Source organism: Anolis sagrei, chromosome 8 (genome assembly GCF_037176765.1).
Source record: "Anolis sagrei isolate rAnoSag1 chromosome 8, rAnoSag1.mat, whole genome shotgun sequence".
NCBI lineage: Eukaryota > Metazoa > Chordata > Lepidosauria > Squamata > Dactyloidae > Anolis > Anolis sagrei.
The window spans coordinates 31,181,012-31,202,874 of record NC_090028.1 but is presented as its reverse complement, the minus strand read 5'-3'; the positions used below and the strand labels follow the sequence as shown (position 1 = coordinate 31,202,874).

The window sequence follows — 21,863 nt, the reverse complement described above, 5'->3', positions numbered from 1 at the left end:
TCATAGAATCATAGAGTTGGAAGAGACCTCATGGGCCATCCAGTCCAACCCCCTGCCAAGAAACAGGAAAATTGCATTCAAAGCACCCCTGACAGATGGCCATCCAAACTCTGTTTCAAAGCCTCCAAAGAAGGAGCCTCCACCACACTCTGAGGCAGAGAGTTCCACTACTGAACAGCTCTCACAGTCAGGAAGTTCTTCCTAACGTTCAGGCAGAATCTCCTTTCCTGTAGTTTGAAGCCTTTGTTCTGCGTCCTAGTCTTCAGGACAGCAGAAAATAAGCTTGCTCCCTCCTCCCTATGACTTCCCCTCACATATTTCTACATAGCCCGCTTCATGTCTCCTCTCAGCCTCCTCTTCTGCAGGGTAAACATGCTCAGCTCTTTAAGCCGCTCCACATAGGGTTTGTTCTCCAGACCCTTGATCCTTTTAGTTGCCCTCCTCTGGACACATTCCAGCTTAGAGTCAACACTGGAGATTTCCCGATTAGGAAATCTCCAATACCAAGTCCCAGACGCACTTTATTAGAATTAAGACTTTATTAGAATTAAGACTGCCGCACACTGCACATTGCACTTGCCCTATAATCCTTACATATCACCTGTCACATCAGCACTTTTTAATCCTGTACCCTTCACTCTGGCCCGGCCCAGTTTTTTTATCTTGTTTGATGTATTGTTTATTGCTTGTGATTCTTTGTTGTTTTAATACTGCTTTAATTGTTTTTAATTTGCTTTAAGTGTATTGTTATGTTGTGTATTGAGGCCTTGGCCTTTGTAAGCTGCATCGAGTCCTTCGGGAGATGCTAGCGGGGTACAAATAAAGTTTAATAATAATAATAATAATAATAATAATAATAATAATAATAATCTCACTCAAATTGTGGTGCCCTGAATTGGACACTGTGTGATTCCAGATAAAGTGGTCTTTTTGTTGTTTATTCGTTCAGTCGCTTCTGACTCTTCATGACCTCATGGACCAGCCCATGCCAGAGCTCCCTATTGACCATCACCTCCCCCAGCTCCTTCAAGGTTAAGCCAGTCCCTTCAAGGATCCCATCCATCCATCTTGCCCTTGGTCGGCCCCTCTTCCCTTTTCCTTCCATTTTCCCCAGCATCATTGTCTTCTCTAAGCTTTCCTTTCTTCTCATGATGTGGCCAAAGTACTTCATCTTTGCCTCTAATGTCCTTCCCTCCAATGAGCAGTCGGGCTTTATTTCCTGAAATATGGACTGGTTGGATCTTCTCGCGGTCCAAGGCACTCTCAGAACTTTCCTCCAATAGTTCAAAAGCATCTATCTTCCTTCGCTCAGTCTTCTTTATGATCCAGCTCTCACATGTGTAGGTGACTATGGGGAATACCATTGTTTTAACTATGTGGATTTTCATTGTCAGTGTGATATCTATACTCTTCACTATTTTTATCAAGATTGGTCATTGTTCTCCTCCCAAGAAGGAAACATCTTCTGATTTCCTGGCTGCAGTCTGCGTCTTCAGTCATCTTTGCACGAAGAAATACAAAGTCTGTCACGGCCTCCATGTTTTCTCCCTCTATTTGCCAGTTATCAATTGGTTCGATTGACAGAATCTTGGTTTTTTTTTATGTTTCACTGCAACCCAGCTTTTGCACTTTCTTCTTTCACTTTGATTAGAATGCTCCTCAGCTCCTCCTCGCTTCCGGCCATCAAAGTGGTGTCGTCTGCATATCTAAGATTGTTAATGTTTCTTCCAGCAATTTTAACCCCAGCCTTGCATTCGTCAAGCGCCGCACATCGCATGATGTGTTCTGCATACAAGTTGAATAGGTTGGGTGAGAGTATACAACTCTGCCGTACACCTTTCCCAAAGTGGTCTGACCAAGGCAGAATAGAGGGGTAGCATGGTAAAATATAGGGGGGAGTCCCCAGTGGTGCAGTGGGTTAAACCACTCCGCTTCTAAGCTTGTTGACCAAAAGGTCACAGGTTCGAATCCAGGGAGCGGTGTGAGATTCCGCTGTCAGCCCAAGCTTCTGCCAACCTAGCAGTTCGAAAACATTCAAATGTGAGTAGATTAATAGGTATTATTTATTTACTATATTTGTATACCACTCTTCTCAGCCCTCAGGGCAACTCAGCACGGTTAATAAAGCAAATACATTACTTAAACATGATAAAAACAGTTAAAAACAAGTTAAGAGAATAACATTATAACAATAAACATCATAGCATCTCATCTCGTCTCATAGTTAAAATCAAGATCCAGTCTCATCATCCAAATGTTCCATATTTCTATATTAGTTACACTGCCTATTCAAATGCCTGCTCAAACAACCAGGTCTTCACTTTCTCCCGAAATGTGAACAGGGAGGGGGCCGATCTAATTTCTGTGGGAAGGGTGTTCCACAGCCGAGGGGCCACCACTGAGAAGGCCCTGTCTCTCGTCCCCGCCAACCGTACTTGTGATGCAGGCGGACCGAGAGCAGGGCCTCCCCAGATGATCTTAATGTCCTAGCTAGTTCTTAGGAGGAGATATGTTCGGACAGTTTGGACAGGTAAGTTGAGGTACTGCTCTGGTGGGAAGGTAACGGTGCTCCATGCAGTCATGCTGGCCACATGACCTTGGAGGTGTCTACGGACAACACTGGCTCTTTGGCTTAGAAATGGAGATGGGCACCAACCCTGAGTCGCCCTGAGGGCTGAGAAGAGCGGTATACAAATATAGTAAGTAAATAAATTAGCTTCCGAGCACAATTCAAAGTGCTGGTGTTAACCTATAAAGCCCTAAACGACTCCGGCCCTGTTTACCTCTCCGAACGTATTCTCCCCTACAAACCATCAAGACCACTAAGATCGTCTGGAGGGACCCTGCTCTCGGTCCCACCTCCTGCACAAGCACGGCTGGTGGGGACGAGGGACAGGGCCTTTTCGATGGTGGCCCCTCGACTTTGGAACTCCCTACCATTAGAGATCCGAACTGCCCCCTCCCTCATGACGTTCAGGAAACTAACAAAGACCTGGTTTTGGAACGCGGCGTTTGACAACTGATTTAATTCTTTGCCCACATAAAAGGAGGATGATGAATGGGATTGTGATGGTGTCGGACGATTTGGCTCTTTTAACTGGGATGATAATGTTTTAATGTGTATGGTGCTGATATTTTAATCGTGTAATGAAGTGGCATTGTGTTGTTATTGTATATTCTTTGTATGTTAACACATGTGAACCGGTCCGAATCCCTCTTTGAAGGTGAGAGGGTCGGTATATAAAACCTTGAAATAAATAAATAAATAAATAAATAAACAAACCCCCAGAGTAGGACACAACTGGACTTAATATCAGGGGAAAACCTTTACCTTTAACGTATGACTTTCCTGTGTCTAAACACTATACTTCTATTCATGTAGGCCAAAATCCCATTGGCTTTTTTTGCCGCTGCATGACATTATTGGCTCATTTTTAACTTGTTGTCCACGAGGACTTTAGTTGTGGTGCAGGAGGCTCTTGCTTTCTTGGTGTCCCAAATATCGTTGGAAGGATTGTTGAGTCTTGGAACGGTTCATGATCAGTAAGCAAAAGGGATGTGTGCATAATATGTCACACACCAGTATGACTTTTTTGTTTTTCAAAGAAATCACACTCATAAAGTCGTCAACATGCTTGACACTAGAAGAAGGTCCTTTCTCCCCATTTAAGCTGGAAGCCCCCATCTGGCCCTGATGAAACTTTGCCTTGTCTGGGGCCAGGATAGAGCTGTTAAAAGTCTGTCTCGTAGATCTTGCCAATCGTGACAATGTGTTGAGTTCAAAGGATTGCTCTGAGCTTGAAACAATCCGAGCGAAAGATTCTTTGCTTTGTTTCACTCCCTGCAACTGCATAGTGCTCCCTCGGGGTCAAGCGAATCGGTGACTAGACCAGCCTCCAGCTGTGATATACATCTAATTCTGCAGAGAATAAAATACGGAATGGAAACACCTCTCCCTTCAGCGCGAAGCCTCTTGAGAGTTCATCATCCAAAAACTACTTATTAGCCCCACTGCCGTCTTTCTACTTCGCGGTCCTTCATTGTGTTTCACACTCGTCTTCAAGAACAGGAACGGTCTTTTATGCCGCACTAATTCCGATTTCATATGAGGGCGCACACAGAAGCTGAAATACTCCAAGCTCTTGCTTGAACCTGTTCTCTCCCTCTTTCCACCCCCCTTCCCATAACACAGTTGTCGTGAGTGGAAATTGCTACCGTTCTCCTCCCGCACGCCTACTTTTAACTGTGTCTCTTCAGCAAGAGCTTCCATACCTCTTCTTTTCTCAGGAGAGAATTTAAGTTCTTCAACAAAGTAAATGCTTTGAATCTCCTCCCAAGAGGGCAGATTTCTTTTGTAGAAGATAATGAAAAATCAGAATTCAGACCTGCACCAAATTACACTTTACACAGGAGCCTGAGATTGGCATATATGCTAATGCCATAGACCTGCCGTTCTACCTTCCCCGGAACAATAACAATCTCCGGAGCAGGCGGATGGATGCAAACAATGCATTTGCCCTTTTGGGCTGTCCCCTCATCATTCTCCACGGACCCCATCCGCTTGACCTATAACTGCTCCTGGTCCAGGCTTTGGCCTGTCTCCTCTGACACTGTCAACCTTGACATTTAGAAGGACGCAAGCCAGGCCCAGGTCCCTGGGGTGTCGCAGCAGTCTGTGAGTGCGGCTAATGCTTCTTTAGCAGCATTGCTTGAATTACAATGTGGACACCCCCTCAAACCCCAAGATCCCTGGGGTAAAGCTGCATTGTGTATGCAGCTAATTCCCCTTTAGCAGGGCTGCTTGGCTCACAATAGGGATATCCAGCACCCCATGTTTTATACATCTGTGACAGCGGTGGGAAGAAATTTATTTATTTATTGTACTACCCATCCCCTGCCACGCGTTGCTGTGGCCCACATGGGGGTTCTGTTTGGCCCAATTCTATTGTTGGTGGGGTTCAGAATGCTCTGTGATTGTAGGTGAACTATAAATCCCAGCAACTACAACTCCCAAATGTCAAGATTCTATTTTCCCCAAACTCCACCAGTGTTCACATTTGGGCATATTGAGTATTTGTGTAGAGTTTGGTCCAGATCCATCATTGTTTGAGTCCTCAGTGAACTCTGGATGTAGGTGAACTACAACTCCAAAACCAAAGGACACTGTCCACCAAACCCTTCCAGTGTTTTCTGTTGGTCATGGGAGAACTGTGTGCCAAGTTTGGTTCAATTTCATCGTTGGTGGGGTTCAGAATGCTCTTTGATTGTAGGTGAACTATACATCCCAGCAACTACAACTCCCAAATGTCAAGATTCTATTTTCCCCAAACTCCCCCAGTGTTCACATTTGGGCATATTGAGTATTCGTGTAGAGTTTGGTCCAGATCCATCATTGTTTGAGTCCTCGGTGATCTCTGGATGTAGGTGAACTATAACTCCAAAACCAAAAGACACTGCCCACCAGTATTTTCTGTTGGTCATTGGAGAACTGTGTGCCAAGTTTGGTTCAATTCAATCGTTGGTAGGGTTCAGAATGCTCTTTGATTGTAGATGAACTATAAATCCCAGCAAGTACAACTCCCAAATGACAAAATCAATGTTTTTGAGTGAAGGACATACATTTGGTTGTTAGGTGTCTTGTGTCCAAATTTGGTGTCAATTCGTCCAGTGGTTTTTTAGTTCTGTTAATCCCACAAACAAACATTACATTTTTATTTATATAGATTTACCACATTTGTATACCGCCTTTCTCAGCCCGGAGGCAACTCAAGGCAGTGTCCTTTGGTTTTGGAGTTGTAGTTCACCTACATCCAGAGTTCACTGTGGACTCAAACAATGATGAATCTGGACCAAACGTTACATGAATACTCAATATGCCCAAAAGTGAACACTGTTGGAGTTTGAGGAAAATAGAATCTTGACATTTGGGAGTTGTAGTTGCTGGGACTTATAGTTCACCTACAATCACAGAGCATTCTGAACCCCACCAATGGTAGTGAAAGGGTCTTTGAGTGAAATCACTTTAGAAATAGGCCAAACCTCCCACACAGAACTTCCATGTGGGCCACAGCAACGCGTGGCAGAGGATGGCTAGTAAATAATAAATAAATAAATGCATGGTAACGTTATGTAGTAATTACTGTATTTACGAATTTTGCACCAAAACATTGCAATGTATTGAAACAGCAATGCATCCGAGCAGGATAATACAGAACGTTGGATGAGTGAAGGTTGGATAAGTGAGACGCTTCTGTAATTGCAAGCAGAGAAAGAGGGAAAGGCAAAATGCAGGAGGTACAAATAAGTGTAAGAACAATTAGGTCAGGCACACACTTTTAGGATGGTGGTGTTAGATTATTTATCTATTTCATTTTGGCTCACAGACACAAAGAGCTTGACCTCAGAAGGAGATTGGTCACATGTAACCCCATAAATTTTTAACATTACAGCCAGGGCCCTGAACACCAATTGCCTTTCCAGAGTACAGTAACTTCCAGCAGCTTGTTAAAAGCGCTTATCAAAGATAGCCAGTCAAACTAAATTGAACAACATGTTCTCTGTTTTCTAATCTCTTGTTGATTTGTAATACAACAGGTAAAAAGCCGTTTTTACTCCAGCCTGCCTTGTGCGCGCAATACAAACCGAACAGCCTACAGCTGTCGAAATGACGCTACTACTCTATAATTCTTGACCAGCTCCTCTCTCTCCTTCCCTCCCCGCGTTTCTTTCCTTCTTTTTATTTCGGACCATTATTGATTTTTGTGTATGTGCAAGTGGTTTTTTTTCCCTACCTCCTTTACTCCGGGTCTAACAGGAGAGGATTACAAAAATATATAGTCAGAGAGGAGCTATATTGAGATTACATTAAAAACAATAGGAGTACATGTTTCAGTAAGTGCCAGAATGTATTGATATTTGTAGCTCAAGAGGGAAAGGGCACGCTCGGAATATAGAAGAAGCTCTGGATGCCTGTAATACTCCACTAACAAGAACACCTCTGAAATCCTGCAGGTGTGGCTTAGAGAATCTCGGAAAATCTCCAAGGTAAACATTGAGGGAGAAAGGGGTTGCAGGGAGAGCCTTTTGAAAAATAATTAATGGGCAAGAAGAAGAGAGAAAGAGAGATGCTCCCAGGTTCTTTTTACTACACACACACACACACAGAATCATAGATTCATAGAGTTGGAAGAGACCTCATGGGCCATCCAATCCAACCCCCTGCTAAAAAGCAGGAATATTGCATTCAAATCACCCCTGACAGATGGTCATCCAGCCTCTGTTTAAAAGCTTCCAAAGAAGGAGCCTCCACCACACTCCAGGGCAGAGAGTTCCACTGCTGAATGGCTCTCACAGTCAGGAAGTTCTTCCTCATGTTCAGATGACATCTCCTTTCTTCTAGTTTGAAGCCATTGTTCCACGTCCTAGTCTCCAGGGAAGCATAAAACAAGCTTGCTCCCTCCTCCCTATGACTTCCTCTCACATATTTATACATGGTTATCATGTCTCCTCTCAGCCTTCTCTTTTTCAGGCTAAACATGCCCAGCTCCTTAAGGCGCTCCTCATAGGGCTTGTTCTCCAGACCCTTGATCATTTTAGTCGCCTTCCTCTGGACACATTCCAGCTTGTCAATATCTCTCTTGAATTGTGGTGCCCAGAATTGGACACAATTCTGGGCACACACACACACACACACACACAGACACACGCACGTACACACACACAGAGTGTGAGAGAAAGAGAGATAGAGAGAGAGATAGGTAGCGTTTAATTGTGTCTTCTACCCAAGATTTCGTGTAAGACCTGGACTTACAGATGTTGTTGAACTTCAGGCTCCATCCACACCAGCATAGTTTATTGAGAAGAATGATTTATTTTATTTTATTTACTTACTTACTGTATTTGTATACCGCCTTTCTCAGCCTGCAGGCGAATCAAGGTGGTTAACAGAGCAAAATTCAGTGCTTACAATGTTTTAAGTACAATTAAAAATATAACATAATAAAAACTAAGCAAATCAATAAACATAAATTCATAGTGTGTCCTTGTTAAAAATGTCATCCGGACTCATTGTGTAGTTGTTCCATTTTCCTGTGTCAGCTATTCTGCATTTGCAAACACTTGTTCAAAAAGCCATGTCTTGACTTTTTTCCGTAATGTTAAAGGGAGGTCATTCCACAGCCGAGGGGCCACCACCGAGAAGGCTCTGTATCTCGTCTCCACCAAACGTACTTGTGATGAAGGCGGTAACGAGAGCAGGGCCTCCCCAGATGATGTTAAGGTCCTAGATGGTTCATATGGGGAGATGCATTCGGATATGTAAGTTGGGCCAGAAAAGTGATGAGAGTTGTAGTCCAGTAACATCTACAAGGTAACACACTGCTCACTCTATTTTCCGAAAAATGCTATATTTCCCTGATTTCCCAAAAAAATGCCATATTTCCCAGATTTCGAGAAAATCCTGTATTTTCCCAACTCTAAGGTGCCATTGCGTGCATGACACACATTAATTTCAGTACCACCGACAGAAAAAAAAAGGCTATGTATATAGCCCCGTGGGTTGCGTAGCAGGTCAAACCACTGAGCTGCTGAACTTGCTGACCGAAAGGTTGGAGGTTCGAATCCAGGGAGCAGGGTGAGCTCCTGCTGTTAGCCCCAGTTTTTGCCAATTTAACAGTTCAAAAACATGCATGAATCTTGGAGGCTGTGTTTGGTTCTGGCTTTGGGGGGTGCTGTCGCTCCACCTTCCCTGCCAAAGGGCTTAGTTCGTAAATTTCCTCCTTGATCAAATCACTGACATTTTTCTGGCACTTCCTTATGGGTGCCTTAAATACCTTCCCTCTTAAAGCGGTATTTATTTATTTATTCATACTGCTGTTTTTGAACTACTAGGTAGGCAGAAGTTGGGCTAAAGAACAGGAGTTCATCTGCCACGATGTCTGGGCTCTGCCGTATTCAGGTAGAGATGAACCAAACAAACTCAAAGTTTGTGCTAAACAATTTAATTAAAATAGCACTTACTTTCTGGCTGTTTTAATAGTCCAAAATATAAAACATAAAGATAGCACTCAGCCACAGAATATAAAACAAAAACTGACAGAAAACACTGTTGCAGATTCAAGATAACACCATAGTCAAAAGGTCCAGTCAAACGCCAAGAGTTCAATGAGCAAGTCCAGGGACCAAGAGTCTAGATTAGGGGTCCTCAAACTTTTTAAACAGAGGGCCAGGTCACAGTCCCTCAAACTGTTGAAGGGTCAGATTATAATTTGAAAAAAACATGAATTAATTCCTATACACACTGCACATATCTTAGTTGTAATGCAGAAAACACTTAAAAATGATACAATAATTAAAATGAAGAACAATTTTAACAAATATAAACTTATTAGTATTTCAGTGGGAAGTCTGGACCTGCTTTTGGCTGACGAGATAGGATTGTTGTTGTTATTGTGTGCTTTCAAGTCATTTCAGACTTAGGTTGACCCTGAACGAGGGCCGGGTAAATGACCTTGGAGAGCCGTATCCGGCCCGCGGGCCTTAGTTTGAAGACCCCTGATCTAGACCATAGACAGAAGCCTGCCCAGAGATTCAAGGTTCTAGGGTTCCAAGAGTACAGGAGACAGGCCAGGATACCAGAAATCCACAAGGCTGGGGGAAAATCACCAGCATCTACCACCAAAATAAGACAAATATTTTTCTCTCAAGTATCATTCCCAAGGCTTGCTCATTATATCCAGAAACACCCAACCTATCTCTTGTATACCTCCATCCTTAATTGCTTTCACCCATGAACTCTTACTTACAGATTACTCAACCCTTTAGAACTAAGACTTCCATTAACCCTTCCGTCACCAACTGCTAGGCCTACCACCACCAACCATCATCAACTGCAGAACATGATACATGACATCACCCCAACCAGGGCTTCGAACTGGCAACCTTTTGATTGGCAGTATTTACTGCAGCTAGTGGTTAACCTGCTGTGCTAAAGCTCGGTCCTGCATTGATTCTTTAGTGCAGACGCACCCCTATTTACATCCCTAGTCTCTGGTTGGTGGAACAAGGTATTGAATACACCTTGGATTTTAGTTTGAAATTGAAACTGAAATAATTATCAAAGTGCTAAACCTATGTAGGTATCAGCATTAACTCATTTGGAGTGCATCAGTTGGAAAATTTCGGAGTGATGCATTTGGAATCACATGAGACAAACTTCTATCTTGAAAAGCCAATACTTTAGCCCAACTTCTGCCTACCTAGTAGTTCAAATCGAAATGCAATGGAAATATTTGAATTCTTGGATTCTCTTAGGGTTTATGACACCTCTTGATCTCCATGTCCAGAATGTGGCTGGGGCTGGGCAACCAATGCCAAGATTCTATGCCAATCCGGTAAAACTATATCTTGTATATCATATTCTCAAAATGTGCTTATCTGTAGACTTCCCAAGGGTGCAATGGGTTAAACCCTTGTGCTGGCAGGACTGTTGACGAAAGGTCGGTGGTTCGAATCTGGGGAGTGGGGTGAGCTCCCATCTGTCAGCTCCAGCTTCTTGTGTGGGGACATGACAGAAGCCTCCCACAGGATAGTAAAACATCGGGGCATCCCCTGGGGAACGTCCTTGCAGACGGCCAGTTCTCTCACATCAGAAGCAACTTGCAGTTTCTCAAGTTGCTCCTGACGTGAAAAGAAACCCTGTAGACTCCTTGTTCTGTTCTGCTCTAGGTAGGGCTGTAATATATCTCTTCCTGTGTTTTTACAGACTTGCACAATCTGTATACAAATTACCTTAGTACAGATCAAGTATCCTCCTTGGTGCTGTTAGTAAGCAATGGACATTCCTGCCACTTGGTCTGACAATATAAAACGAGCTAATCTGCAAAAAAAAGGAGAGAAACATTAGTGACGGGCTTCAAAATATCGTCACGGCGTTGCTTTGCTGTCACAACCATTTTAACTTTTAATCCCGGCATAAATTATTCCTAGGGATTTCCTTCTGTCTCAGCACCACGAGGACACACCCCTGCCACTCTTAAATACAAACCTCATCTTCTCTGATTGAATAAATGGCTCATGTAATTGCTTCTTCACGCTATCTCCTTGTTTCAGCAGCTAAGCTTCATTAGTGTGACACAGGAGAAGTCTAACAAATGGGGGAAGAAAATCCGTGTCACATTTCATTGTAGGTTTTCCGTGGCTCTAGGGTTCATACCTTCACTTCTGCAAGGTATCCTTTTTTCTGCCTGAAGTTCTGCATTATTTTTTTTTCTCCCTTGAAACCATAGTTTCGGTTAAAATGTCCAAGTAGGTTTTCTGTATCTTGTATATTGGAGACAATGACAATAAAAAGAAGTGTAGGGCGACTAAAATGATCAAGGGTCTGGAGAACAAGCTCTATGAGGAGAAGACAATGATGCTGGGGAAAATGGAAGGAAAAAGAAAGAGGGGCCGACCAAAGGCAAGATGGATGGATGGCATCCTGGAAGTCACTGGCTTGACTCTGAGGGAACTGAGGGTGGTGACAGCCGACAGGGAGCTCTTGCATGGGCTGGTCAGGAGGTCACGAAGAGTTGGAAACGACTAAACAAATAATAAACATACCACTTTATCCGGAATCACACTGTGTCCAATTCTGGGCACCACAATTTAAGGGAGATGTTGACTCTAAGCTGGAATGTGTCCAGAGGAGAGCAACTAAAAGGATCAAGGGTCTGGAGAACAAGCCCTATGTGGAGCGGCTTAAAGAGCTGGGCATGTTTAGCCTGCAGAAGAGAAGGCTGAGAAGAAACGCGATAGCCATGTATAAATATGTGAGGGGAAGTGGTCCCTGGTCAAAATGGTCCCTGGTCAAGTGGTCCCTGGTCAAAGTGGTCCCTGGTCAAAATGGTCCCCGGTCAAAGTGGTCCCTGGTCAAGTGGTCCCTGGTCAAAGTGGTCCCTGGTCAAAGTGGTCCCTGGTCAAGTGGTTCCTGGTCAAAATGGTCCCTGGTCAAAGTGGTCCCTGGTCAAAGTGGTCCCTGGTCAAAGTGGTCCCTGGTCAAAGTGGTTCCTGGTCAAAGTGATCCCTGGTAAAGTGGTCCCTAGTCAAGTGGTCCCTGGTCAAAGTGGTCCCTGGTCAAGCGGTCCCTGGTCAAGCGGTCCCTGGTCTAAGTGGTCCCTGGTCAAGCGGTCCCTGGTCAAGTGGTCCCTGGTCAAGCGGTCCCTGGTCAAAGTGGTCCCTGGTCAAAGTGGTCCCTGGTCAAGTGGTCCCTGGTTAAAAGGGGTCCCTGGTCAAAGTGGTCCCTGGTCAAAGTGGTCCCTGGTTAAAAGGAGTCCCTGGTCAAAGTGGTTCCTGGTCAAAGTGGTCCCTGGTCAAAAAACGGTTGGGAACCACTGCTCTAGGAGAAGATGAGCCTGAGCATAAACAGTGACAGAGGAATATACAAGATGGTATTTTTTTTTCCTATTGCAGGCAAATTATCATAATGAATGTAATTTTCTTACTACTTTTTATTGCTACTCTTGTTTCAACAGAAGAAGACCTATCAGTGCATCAAGTGCCAGATGACCTTTGAGAATGAAAGAGAGATACAGATCCATGTTGCAAATCACATGATAGGTAAGAATACTTTCATTCTTTCACAGAAATTCTTTCCTTCTTCTTCCTTGGACTTTTCTACTCAGTGTCGTTCTCCGTACCTGGCTTCAATAAATGCAGGTGGATGAGGAGCTGACTCACAGGGACCTCCAAGGTGCCGTTGTATCAGTGTGGATATATGTGTGGATCAGGAGTATTCAGAGTTAATTTTCTCATCAATCTTGGGCAAATGAAACAGTTGGTGCACTTCTCCAAGCCATATTGTTTGTTAAGAATAATCCTGAAGATAAAAATAGTTTTAATTAGAGAGATGTGGACTGTTGCTGGGTTGAGTGTGAACGTCTCGATTTCCTTTCTAGGTTGAATACAGATGTAATGCCAAACCATGGTCTGATCCTTGGCTGAAACTCATGCAGTAGAGAAACAATAGTTTCAAGTTATATATCTACTTATTATGCTGGTTTTTGAATTTATATTGGTCAACAAATGTCACATTTCATCATGTTTCCCATCTGTAATTCACCTTTTGAGGCATAGTAGTGTTCCTAATTGTGTTTTCTTAGTGGTATAACAGCTAACCACTGTTTACACAAACCATGGTTCTCTTAGTTTGTGACTAGGTTTTGGATCTGAAAAATGAAACATTTTTTCCGTGTATCTCTGACTGTGGTCTTTGTAGTGCCATTGGATTGTCTATGGAAAAGCTTAAATTTGCCCCAGATGCTGGGTTGTTGTAGGTTTTTCGGGCTATATGGCCCTGTTCTAGAAGCATTCCATCCTGATGTTATGCCTGTATCTATGACAAGCATCCTCAGAGGTTGTGAGGTCTGTTTGGGGCTAGGAAAATTGGGTTTATATATCTGTGGAATGTCCAGGGTGGGACAAAGAACTCTTGTCTGTTCGAGGCAGGTGTGAATGTTTCAGCTGGCCACCTTGATTAGCATTTGCTGGCCTGGCAGTTTTTTGGTGTGGCTTGTTAGTGCCTGGGGGAATCTTTTGTTGAGAGGTGATTAGCTGTCCCTGATTGTTTCCTCTCTGGAGTTTCCCTGTGTTTGAGTGTTGTTTTGCTGTTATAATTGTAGACCTCACAACCTCTAAGGATGCTATCCATAGATGCAGGTGAAATGTCAGGAGAGAATGCTTCTAGAACATAGCCATACAGCTCAAAAAACCTACAACAACCCGGTGATTCCAGTCATGAAAGCCTTCGACAATACATTGTCCCAGAATCCATACTGAGATCGAGAATGGCATGATTGTACAGCAGAGTCTCGCTTATCCAACATCAACGGGCCAGAAGAATGTTGGATAAGCGAAAATGTTGGATAATAAGGAGCGATTAAGGAAAAGCCTATTAAACATCAAATTACGTTACGATTTTACAAATTAAGCACCAAAACATCATGTTTTACAACAAATTGACAGAAAAAAAAACAGTTCAATGCACGGTAACGTTATGTAGTAATTACTGTATTTACGGTGTCCCCAGTGGCGCAGTGGGTTAAACCCTTGTGCCGGCAGGACTGATGACTTGAAGGTTGGGTTGCTGAAGGTTGCAGATTCGAATCCAACCTGGGGAGAGCACGGATGAGCTCCCTTTATCAGCTCCAGCTCAATGAAGGGACACGAGAGAAGCCTCCCACAAGGATGGTACATTTATTTATTTATTTCCTATATTTATATCCCACTAAGAGTGGCCTCATAACAAGCACCATACAGTGCCATCATAACCATAAAACATTTCAATAAATACATTAAACAGTTAATTAAAACAATTGATTAAACACCCAGTTAAAAACTAAATCCAAGTCTGGGTCTATTCATTGTCATAGGTTGCCTGAGTCTTCTTTCCATTTGCTGCTAGTCACTAGCTAAATGCCTGGTCCCATAAAGTTTCCTTCTGAAAGGCAGGAAGGAGGTGGCCAGTCTGATTTCCTAGGGAGGAAGTTCCACAGATGGGAGGCCACTGCTGAGAAGGCCTGTCCTTCATCCCCACCAATTGCGTTTGCGATGGTGGTGGGATTGAGAGCAGGGCCTCTCCAGATGATCTTAAACTTTGTGATGGTTCGTAACAGGAGATATGTTTGGACAGGTAATCTGTAAAAACATTTTAAAAAATGCATTTGGGCAACATCCCTGCAGATGGCCAATTCTCTCACACCAGAAGCGACTTGCAGTTTCTCAAGTCGCTCCTGACATAGAATCATTGAATCATAGAATCAAAGAGTTGGAAGAGACCTCATGGGCCATCCAGTCCAACCCCCTGCCAAGAAGCAGGAATATTGCATTTAAATCACCCCTGACAGATGGCCATCCAGCCTCTGTTTAAAAGCTTCCAAAGAAGAAGCCTCCACCACACTCCGAGGCACTGAGTTCCACTGCTGAATGGCTCTCACAGTCAGGAAGTTCTTCCTCAAGTTCAGATGGGATCTTCTTTCTTGTAGTTTGAAGCCATTGTTCTTTGTCCTAGTCTCCAAGGAAGCAGAAAACAAGCTTGCTCTCTCCTCCCTGTGGCTTCCTCTCACATGAAAAAACAAAACAAAACAAACTGCATTCACGAATTTCACACCAAAACATTGCAATGTATTGAAAGAGCTGTGGATCCGGGCGGGAGGCAGACTGCATTGGATAATACAGAACGTTGGATGAGTGAAGGTTGGATAAGCGAGACTTTACTGTATCTTCTTCATGAGCTTTTGTTTCTTGGAGTTCTCGGAAATGAAACATCTGGTGCAAGCTCTTGCTACTTTCCATTTTATCTCCCCCTGATCTTAAATTTGGACACTTGGGAGGTATGTTTCAAACACTTGTCTCACTCACCTTGGGGAGGCTTCCGCTAAGAGTGAATAAGAACCTCCTGGTTTAAAAGACGCAATTGTCTCCATTTGGAAAGCCGCTTAAAATGCCTTAATGCAGCCTTGTCCCTTTCCCATCCCACGTACGTTAAAGTGAAACTTTTGACAAGATCTTCCACTTTAAGCAACACATTTTCAGCTTTGTTGGGCTCAGGGAGGGGAAGAAGAGAAACGCTCACTGCTAGTCAACCACTTAGAAGCAATTATGCTTCAATTTTGTATGTCATGACATTGAATTGCTCACATTTCTATAGTTTAAATGTGGCAAATTTCTGAAACACGTTGTCAAAACAAGATGCTTGAGAAGTTTGAGGGGCTTTTTTTGGCGTGTTTTTATAGAAACCCAACTTTTGTTGCCTTTGCTGGATTTTTTTTTGAAAGTTTTGCTTTTTGTAATGTTTACATTTTACATTTACAATCTTTGTTTTCACCAGCAAGGTCCTGCTGGCTTTCAAGACTTATTTATTCAGAGTGACACCCAGTTTTTGTCGTGTCAGAGCAACCAGTCCATTATATTACATTTCTGACAGAACAAAGCAAACAAACAGACAAAATACAAAACTTGTGAGTTTGGTAGTTGATTAAATGTCCTTTGACCAGTATGTGGCCACTTGGAGTGCCTCTGGTGTTGCCGCAAGAAGGTCCTCCATTGTGCATGTGGCAGGGCTCAGGTTGCATTGCAGCAGGTGGTCAGTGGTTTGCTCTTCTCCACACTTGCATGTCGAGGATTCCACTTTGTAGCCCCATTTCTCAAGATTGGCTCTGCATCTCGTGGTGCCAGAGCACAGTCTGTTCAGTGCCTCCCAAGTTGCCCAGTCTTCTGTGTGCCCAGGAGGGAGTCTCTCATTTGGTATCAGCCATTGGTGGAGGTGCTGGGTTTGAGCCTGCCGCTTTTGGACTCTCGCTTGCTGAGATGTTCCAGCGAGTGTCTCTGTAGATCTTAGAAAACTATTTCTAGATTTAAGTCGTTGACGTGCTGGCTGATACCCAAATAGGGGATGAGCTGGAAATGTCTCTGCCCTGGTCCTTTCGCAATTGGCTGCTACTTCCCGGCGGATGTCAGGTGGTGCAATACCGGCTAAACAGTGTAATTTCTCCAGTGGTGTAGGGCGCAGACACCCCGTGATAATGCGGCATGTCTCATTCAGAGCCAAATCCACTGTTTTAGTGTGGTGAGATGTGTTCCACACCGGGCATGCATACTCAGCAGTAGAGTAGCACAGCGCAAGGGCAGATGTCTTCACTGTATCTGGTTGTGATCCCCAGGTTGTGCCAGTCAGCTTTCGTATGATATTGTTTCTGGCACCCGCTTTTTGCTTGATGTTCAGGCAGTGCTTCTTGTAGGTCAGAGCACAGTCCAGAGTGACTCCCAGGCATTTGGGTGCGCTGCAATGCTCCAGTGGGATTCCTTCCCAGGTGATCTTCAGAGCTTGGGATGCTTCTCTGTTCTTGAGATGAAAGGCACATGTCTGTGTTTTAGATGGATTGGGGATCAGCTGGTTTTCCCTGTAATAGGCAGTAAGAGCACCTAGAGCTTCGGAGAGCTTCTGTTCTACTGTCTCAAAGCTCCCTGCTTGAGTAGTAATGGCACGATCATCAGCATAGATGGAACTCTCTGTCCCTTCTGGCAGTGGCTGGTCATTTGTGTAGATGTTGAACATGGATGGAGGAAGCACCCAGTTAAACCATAAGGGATGACTTCCAGTCCACATGGACTGGCAAATTTCTGAAACACGTTGTCAAAACAAAATGCTTGAGAAGTTTAAGGTTCTTTTTGTGTGTGTGCTTTTGTAGAAACCCAACTTTTGTTGTCTTAGAAGGATTTTTGAGGGGAAAGGTTTGCTTTTTTGTGACATTTACAGTCTTTGTTTTCCCCAGCAAGGCCCTGCTAGCTTTCAGGCTTTGGTTCTATTTGGAATGAGACCCAGTTCAAAAATGAAATTACAACAATCCAAAGGCCCGTATTTCTGGTGCAGCTGCGAGGGTTGCTTTTCTCTCTCCTGAAGAATGCCAAGAACCGTTTCTTCTATCTATCTATCTGCACAGATGTTATAAATATATGTGAAGGCTCAAGAGCTTAGTTTATTTTGATGCATAGACCGCAGAGGAGTTCCTTACACATGCCACTCCAGACGCATGTCGCTGAAGATCTGTCAAGGGCCCTACAGTGTTGCGTTGCGTGTTCGTGTGCGACGTTCGTCTCTGATAATCGCAATGATTTCCCTTGAACAATTTAGCATTTAAAGAATCTATTCTTCCACATACGGAGCGCCCATTATCATTAATGCGAATTATGCACAAACGTTGAAGGGAGAATTTGAAACGCTGACACCAAAGATTAGCACAAAACCTTTTTTTTTCTGGGAGAAAAATAGGCACTGTCACTCATCATAATTTCCACGGTAGCGCTAAGCAGGGAGCTTGCCGGCAGTGTCAGGGAGGTTAAGATGAAGTTATCTAAAAATGTTTGCTTTTGTGGCAGGTGTTAATGCAATCTCTTGTTTGCAGGTGCGAAGGGTGAGAGCTTTGCTAATTGGACCATAGTGATTTCGCTTCGTTCCCACCAAACTTCCCCCTCTTTTATTAAGATCTGTGTGAAGAACGTGTCTTTAGGCAGCTGGAGATACATTTCAAGCATAAAGCAGCCAAAGGGAGGTGGGACTATTGGTGATCTGTCAATATCCAGTGCATACATCCTATTGCAGAATGACTCAGTGGCTGGACCCTAACAATGAGATGTGACACTAGGTTCATAGGTATGTCCAAACAGAACGATCGCAACTTTCTCTTGATCAGTGGTTTTCAACCTTCCTAATGCTGTGACCCCTTAATATTTATTTATTTACAGTATTTATATTCCGTCTTTCTCACCCCGCAGGGGACTCAGGGCGGATTACAATGTACATATACATGGCAAACATTCAATGCCATAGACACACAACATATATAGACAGACACACAGAGGCTGTTTAACATTTGATGAGGGCATTCTGGCCACCAGGGGAGCTGTCGCTTCATTGTCCATTTGTCACACTGATGAAGTACTTCCTCATTCTTTGCATCCTTGCTGGAGATTTTTATGGCATTGTAAATTAGTTAAATTAGCCTCCCCATGTAAGCGGTACCTAAATTTCCTACTTGACAGATGCAACTGTCTTTCGGGCTGCAAAGGTTTACAGCAAGCTACACAATTTGGTCAGAAGCTTCCTCCAACCCGGACTGGCTTCAAACTCATGACCTTTTAGTCAGGAGTGATTTTAATGCAGCTGACTCCTAGCCTGTTGCACCATAATCCCAGTTAATACAGTTCCCCCTAACCATAAAAATTATTTTCGTTGCTACTTAATAATTGTAAATTTGCTACTGTTTTGAACCTTAATGTAAATATCTGATAGGCAGGATGTATTTTCATTCACTGGACCACATTTGGCACAAATACCCAATACGCCCAAATTTAATTACTGGTGGGGTTGGGCAGTGGGAGATTAATTTGGGAGTTGTTGTTCCTGGGATTTATAGTTCACCTACAATCAAAGAGCATTCAGAACTCCACCAGTGATAGAACTGAACCAAACTTGGAACACAGAACTCCCATGACTAACAGAAAATACTGGAAGGGTTTGGTGGGCATTGACCTTGAGTTTTGGAGTTGTAGTTCACCTACATCCAGAGAGCACTGTGGACACAAACAACGATGGATCTGGATCAAACTTGGCACAGATACTAAATATGCCCAAATGTGAACACAAGTGGAGTTTGGGGAAAATAGACTTTGATATTTGGAAGTTGTAGTTCCTGGGACCTTATAGTTCACCCACAATCAAAGAGAACTCTGATCCCCACCAATTATGAAATTGGGCCAAACTTCCCACACAGAACCCCATGACCAACAGAAAATACTGTGTTTTCTGATGGTCTTTGGCTAATTTTGTAGTAGTCCTATGCTCAGAAGTTCTTGCACATGATTTGAGATGGTTAAAGTGGCCTGCAAATCATATAGGACTTCCCATCCTGGACAATTTATGTAGATCCATTGCTTGACAGACTTGGCTATTGTGAGAAGACATCATGAGATAACACCAGCACTAAGTAAAATAAAAGAAGCCTGTGTTCAGATCAAGAGTGAAAATTTTGAGGGACAACAAATCCATATTATTGTTGGGTGTTTCAGTAAAAAAAAAAAGTTACTGCCCATTTTGTTGTTGTTTATTCATTTAGTCACTTTTGACTCTTCGTGACCCCATGGACCAGCCCATGCAAGAGCTCCCTGTCGGCCATTGCCACCCCCAGCTCCTTCAAGGTCAAGCCATTCACTTCAAGGATACCATCCATCTCTCTTGCCCTTGGTCGGCCCCTCTTCCTTTCTCCTTTATTGTCCCCAAAATCATTCTCTTCTCCAAGCTTTCCTGTCTTCTCATTATGTGGCCAAAGCACTTCATCTTTGCCTTTAATATTCTTCCCTCCAGTGAGCAGTTGGGCCTTATTTCTTGGAGTATGGACTGGTTGGATCTTCTCATGAGCCAAGGCACTCTCAGAATTTACTGTTTTATTCTCCAGTTAACAAGGAGTCATGGGCATTGTTCTTAGTAAGCAAATAGCTCTGAAGACTAAGGCGAAGGGATCTTAAATATGGTGCCTCCTTTTACAACTCCTTAGGTCTTATGACTGCTGTCGTTGTTATGCAGGGATAACACATGTGGGGGGCCATTTGGTGCTACTCACACATGTCTCCTTGGGAAAAAAACCCTTTTGCTTCCTTTTGCAATGTGTATCTCTAATATACACATATATACACATGCACAAACTCAGTGGCATATTGGGTCCTAGATGCCATTCCCCAGAGGTGGAACAGACTGGCTGCATCCCTTGAGGAAACGAATGGGAAACATGTTGCTTTGTTTTCATACTGGGGCCTCTGGGAATATTTCTAACGAGAGAACAGACCCCCCTTGTCTGGATGGGAGGGGGGCGCATGGGAAAACATACCCTCCAACTGACACTGTTTGGAACTGCTCTCCCCTCCATTCCTCATCACACACACACTTTTCCCTTTTCTTACAAAAACCATCTAGGGATCTGAAGCCCCTTCTGAAGCAACCTGGCCGATTGGGGGCACCTTTGAAACGTTTTAATTTGTCGGAAGAAAAAGGGACCCCTCTCCCCGCTCTTGAGGTCTTTGGGGAGTCCATTCCGGAGTATATCAAAAAACTTTCTGCAGTTCCGCCGGCTTCTGTACTGCTTGCCTCCTCCTGTGCTGACCTGATAATGTTTAAAGTGTGTTCTCCCCACTTTCTCCCCCACCCCTCCCGCCACCTTCCGTTGCCTCTGATGTGTACTCTCCATTAGATGCCTAGGAGGATGGGCATGCTCAGTAGTGGAGACTGCAGGGGGTACAAAGGATGGCCACGCTGCAGCTGGGTTCACAGAAGGCTCTTAATGATGCACAGTCTATCTCCTGTGCCGAGGGTAGAGGGAGCAATGGAGCAGCTGAACACAGCGTTTCGGAGATTGATATGAGAAGTCAACGTATTGTCCATAGTTGTGTACAAAAAGAACCTGAGGAGGTCTTTTCTGAATTGCTTCTTCAAGACAAGAGTCAAGCCAGAATCTTGATAGGGTGCTATCCTGATATAAACATAGTTATACAAGCAATTTCCTTCTCTCTGGGAGGTTGTTCCTAGAGTGGACTCTCATTTTGCATGACCTTCTCTCCCAGTTTTAACTTCTTGAGTGTGGAGTCGAATCAACCAGTGCAAACTGGGTGACCTCAAGGCCATATTGCATGTTCCATCATCGGTTGTGTAACTGTGGGATCCACAGTTGATGTTGGGATGTATAATGTGAAGACATAACCCACTCTAACAGACAGCGATTGTTGGTAAGGTGGAATGCAGTTGGAACGGAAGAAGACCGCAATAAATGGGTAGAGGCAACCAACGAAGGCAAGACCTGGGCAAGGCTGTTGAGGATGAAGTGACATGGTGGTCTTTTATTCATAGGGTCCACATTAGTCAAAGTTTTGAATTGCATGTTCCATACTAGTTTGCGTAACTGTGGGATCCAGTGTAGTGATGTCAGGATGTATCATGAGAAGATATAACTCACTTTAACAGACAACGATAGTTGGTAAAGTGGAATGCAGTTGGAACAGAAGTGACCACACAATAAATGGTTAGAGGCAACCAAGGAAGCCAAGACCTGAGCGAGGCTGTTGAGGATGAGGTGACATGGTAGTCTCTCATTCATAGGGTCCACATTAGTCAAAGTTTTGAATTGCATGTTCCATAGTAGGTGTGTAACTGTGGGATCCAGTGTAGTGATGTCAGGGTGTATCATGAGAAGATATAACTCACTCTAACAGACAACGATATAACAGACAATGATAGTTGGTAAAGTGGAATGCAGTCGGAACAGAAGAAGACTACACAATAA

The 21,863-nt window shown here is 43.7% G+C and overlaps 1 protein-coding gene across 3 annotated transcripts in view; it reads left to right on the top strand.

Moving 5' to 3' along the window:
• The window catches only part of ZNF423 (zinc finger protein 423), a 484,624-nt gene that overhangs the window by 278,685 nt on the left and 184,076 nt on the right, over nt 1–21,863 (top strand). For all 3 annotated transcript variants that reach the window (XM_060787886.2, XM_060787887.2, XM_060787888.2), the window contains one exon: nt 12,513–12,597. In XM_060787886.2, the coding sequence (XP_060643869.2) occupies nt 12,513–12,597 (85 nt within the window). The remainder of the gene's footprint in view (nt 1–12,512; nt 12,598–21,863) is intronic.